The sequence below is a fragment of the Symphodus melops genome, assembly GCF_947650265.1.
Source record: "Symphodus melops genome assembly, chromosome: 9".
NCBI classification, from domain to species: Eukaryota; Metazoa; Chordata; class Actinopteri; order Labriformes; family Labridae; genus Symphodus; species Symphodus melops.
In genome coordinates, this window is record NC_136699.1 from 20,681,435 (window position 1) to 20,685,395 (window position 3,961).

The 3,961-nt window shown below is 41.5% G+C and overlaps 1 protein-coding gene across 1 annotated transcript; it reads right to left on the minus strand.

Annotated features, from left to right (window-relative positions):
• Positions 1 to 273: 273 nt before the first annotated feature.
• purab (purine-rich element binding protein Ab) lies at positions 274 to 2,142 on the minus strand. Its single transcript, XM_079352397.1, has one exon. The coding sequence runs from the start codon at positions 1,844 to 1,846 to the stop codon at positions 1,001 to 1,003; it is 846 nt and encodes a 281-aa protein (XP_079208523.1). The 5' UTR covers positions 1,847 to 2,142; the 3' UTR covers positions 274 to 1,000.
• Positions 2,143 to 3,961: the final 1,819 nt, after the last annotated feature.

The following is a 3,961-nucleotide window of genomic DNA, read 5'->3' on the forward strand; positions in this document are numbered from 1 at the left end:
CGCTCTCAAATGTGGACCTTATCCTTTAGCATCCTCATCCCCCCCCCCCCGCCCGCCCCCCCAGGAAAAAACAAAGTAACAAATAAAATACTTAACCCACAGAAAACGTGGGTATCTTCATAAAGTTTTTTTTGTTTGTTTTTTTTTTACAGCTGATTCACAAAATCATAGTTATTACACCTTAGTTAGCACTTTCTTTTTTCATTAAAATTTATATGGACATGTTGCAAGAGGGTTGATATTTAGTATAGAAGTTCAGAGAGATTAATCCCATTTGTTGAGGTGCACAAAATAGGCAATTTAGTTGAGTCTCCAACTATTCACAATATCATGAGAAATGCTTTCATAAGCCTATTATGTTTAAGGTCAAATTAAAAACTATAGCCCATTTTTGCCAAGCTTATTTTCAAAACATGAGCTTAACCCCATGCTAACGGTGCTACGTTCTGCAATTCATACACTTTTAGAGCACTTTCATGTTCATTATGCGTACCTTTATATTAAACTATACATCTGATATTACGTTTTGGTTTCATAAAGTCTATAATATATTCTCTTTGTGCGGATGTCAAAATTCGTTCTACATGAAGACTGTTATTTATATAATAGACCTCTGCTTTTATGTTTGATTTAAACTTAGCATGTGACCAGTTTGAAGACATTTCAACATTGTTATCGAAATAGCTTTGATGTGTGCAAAATCTGTCATTTGATAGAGATACAAACACTCTTTTCATTGTCATTTAAATCAAGTAGGAAACAGTTCATATCTTACAGTTCAATCCTTGATAGCAGCGGCTTACTGTTAAATGGGTGGTAAGTGGGGTGACATCCAGTAGAATGGGCGAGGAGACAGCTGAAGTGCTGCCATGTCTGTGGAGGTTGTGTGTGTGGGGTGATTCCCTTGGAAAATCTCTTTCTATTTTACACTTTAAAGTCCCGTTTACTCGGAGTTCAGTTTTTTCTTGGTTGGTTCATTTCTACTCTCTTAAGATCCGCGTCAGTCATCCTCGCCGTCATCACCGCCGAGCGGGCCCTCAGGTAGCAGTTCGGAGGCCCTTTTCTCTCTACTTCTCTCCTGGATCTTCCTCATCTCCTCCGCATATTTACAGAAGGTGTTGCCGAATTTGGACCACACTTTGCACGGAACCGTGATGGAGTTCCGGTACGTTGGTTTCACCTCGCTGACTCGCATAAAGACTCCGTACTTATTGGATCCCACGTCAAAGAAGAAGCGCTTGTTGTCGACAGTGAGCGAGGTGCCCTCCGGTAGCTCAGCCGGCTCCTCGTCCACGCCGTAGTCATCAATGAGTTTTGCCAAAGCGTCACGAAACTCGATGAGACCCTGCGCCGGCAGAGCTATAGTCTGGCCTTGCGCGCTTCCCAATCCGGGTCCCCGATTAACGGTTTGCCGGATCCTCAGGAACCGCCCCCTTTGGTTCTCTTTAAGATCCATGTAATATTTCCGATTTTCCCGCACCAGAAATTCGCTCTTAAGCGCCCGCCGGGGCTCATCTTGCACAATGTCCGGGTTAGTCGGGCCCAGCTGAGCGTAATGTTCTATGAAGTCTCCCAGATAATCGCGGAACTCCACAGCAACCGACATAGAGAGTGTGAGGCGGCTCTTGTTTCCCCCAGCTCCGACCTCGGCTATCTTTAGGAAGCGGCCTTTAACATTCTGCTTCACGTCAAGGTAAAAACGCTTGTTCTGGATGTCGACGCGCTTGGAAGCGAGCTCTTCAGTGTCGTGCTGCAGCCGTGACATGGCACCCAACGCACCCGGGGGCAGCGAGCCGGGGCCTGCGGTGGGCCCTCCGTGGTCACTGCCACTGTCTCTGTCCGCCATGATGCAGCCTCCCTGCTTTACCTTCCACCGTCTCCCTCTGCCTGCTGCAACCTCGACTGCCCGTCAAACCAGTCAGCTGCTCTATCGCGAGATGAGAGAGGGAGAGAGGAGGAAAAAATGAAAGCGACTACTCCGAGCAGGGTGCGTTCAAGACTAAAACGCTGTTTTTGCAACATGTCGCAGAGTTTTCTGTTTGACCTTAAGAGTAGCTTAATACTCAAGGCAACTCCCATCTAGACAGTCGGATGGATGGATTAAGCTGGGCTCTTGTAATATAGCCATAAGTAAGGTCCTTTACCTGCTTTTTGTAAACAACGATGAGCATGGTCTTGTTACCTGCTCTTTTGTTAATGTTAACAGACAAACAGTAAGGTCCTTTACCTGCCTTTTGTAAAGTGTCTCGAGATAACACCTGTTACGAATTGAGGCGATAGATAGATAGATAGATAGATAGATAGATAGATAGATGAATTTCCCTCGAATTTCCCTCGGGATCAATAAAGTATCTATCTAGATAGATAGATAGATAGATAGATAGATAGATAGATAGATAGATAGATCTCTTTTAGATTAGATTAGATAGATTATCTTTTCTTTTTGATAAATCTTATAGTTAGGGCCGGCTTAGGACCAGCTCATAGTTATGCTGCTATAGGCCTAGACTACCAGGGGAACTGGCACCATGATCTCTTATATCTCTCTCCCTCTATCTCTACCAGCTTTCATATCTTATTACTGCTTGTCATCTTTATATTCTAACCTGTCCTTTTTTTTGGGAGCTCCTGAGCTCTCTTAGGTTCCTTGGGACTGTTGGTGAGGATGGCCTGCCCAGACCCCCCCCCCCCCCCAACCTATCCTATCCTATTCTTCTTTCTGCATCTTGTCCCATCTCCCCCATCCCATTTTCAAGCCCAGCACAGTTTAGCAGATGGCTGTTCCATCATGAGCCCGGGTCTGCTGAAGATTTCTGCCTGTTAAAGGAAGTTTTTTCTTGCCACGCTATGACGGATTAAGCTGGGCTCTTGTAATATAGCCATAAGTAAGGTCCTTTACCTGCTTTTGTAAAGTGTCTCGAGATAACGCCTGTTATGAATTGACGCTATATAAATAAAGATTGATTGATTGATAGATAGATAGATAGATAGATAGATAGATAGATAGATAGATAGATAGATAGATAGATAGATAGATAGATAGATAGATAGATAGATAGATAGATAGATAGATAGATAGAATTAGTGTCTGCACAAAAGCTTAATGGTATAACGAGAAAACAAACAAAAGTATTTCAGGTTCTTATTGGTTTGGGTGTCTCATGGACAGTTTTTGTGCTTTTAAGCACCATGGACAGTAAACTTGGACAGTCCCTGTTTTAGGACTCTAAGGGACATGGGGGAGAAGGGTGAACTTTTTTTTTCTAAATAAACAGTATCTTTGTGGGAGGGGCCAATGCACTTCCAATAAGAACATTGTCTTTTATTGGAGTAGAGAAACGATTTGCAATTCTTACAATGTGAGTTTAAAAATAAAGCTTTATCTTGTTCGAGTGCTTAAGTTCTATGATGACTGAATTTTAAACAAGGATTTCTAAAAGTCATTGAAGGAACAACAATATTAACTAATAAAACCAGAGCGACAGACTTTTAGTGGAAGAATTACGTGGTCAACCTGAGATATTATGATAGAAACGGTTCTAGACAGATGTGAAAAAGAAACACAACACCTGTCTTAGTTGTGCCTTAGTTGTTCATTAACAATTATTTGTGTTGTTTCTTAAAAAAATGAAGGAAAACATCAGGGAAAAAACATATTGCTAGTTCATTTATGCCATCTAAGCAATTATTAGATTTTTTAAAAGCTCCAAAAAGGACAATTTCTTCAAAATGCACAAGCATAAAATGAATCTATAACCGAATATATGATCAAGAGATTTATTATCCAAATAATTTTTTGCTTGGTATGTTCATACAATTTAGTTGTTTGAAGGATGATGGGAATGCATCTATAGGTAATATAGATGCATTCTTTATATGATTTGAGAACCCATAAAAGAGGGGGTGTGATCAGGAAGAAGGAGGTTAGACAGACCTATTTAAACAAGCCCATTCATTTCTG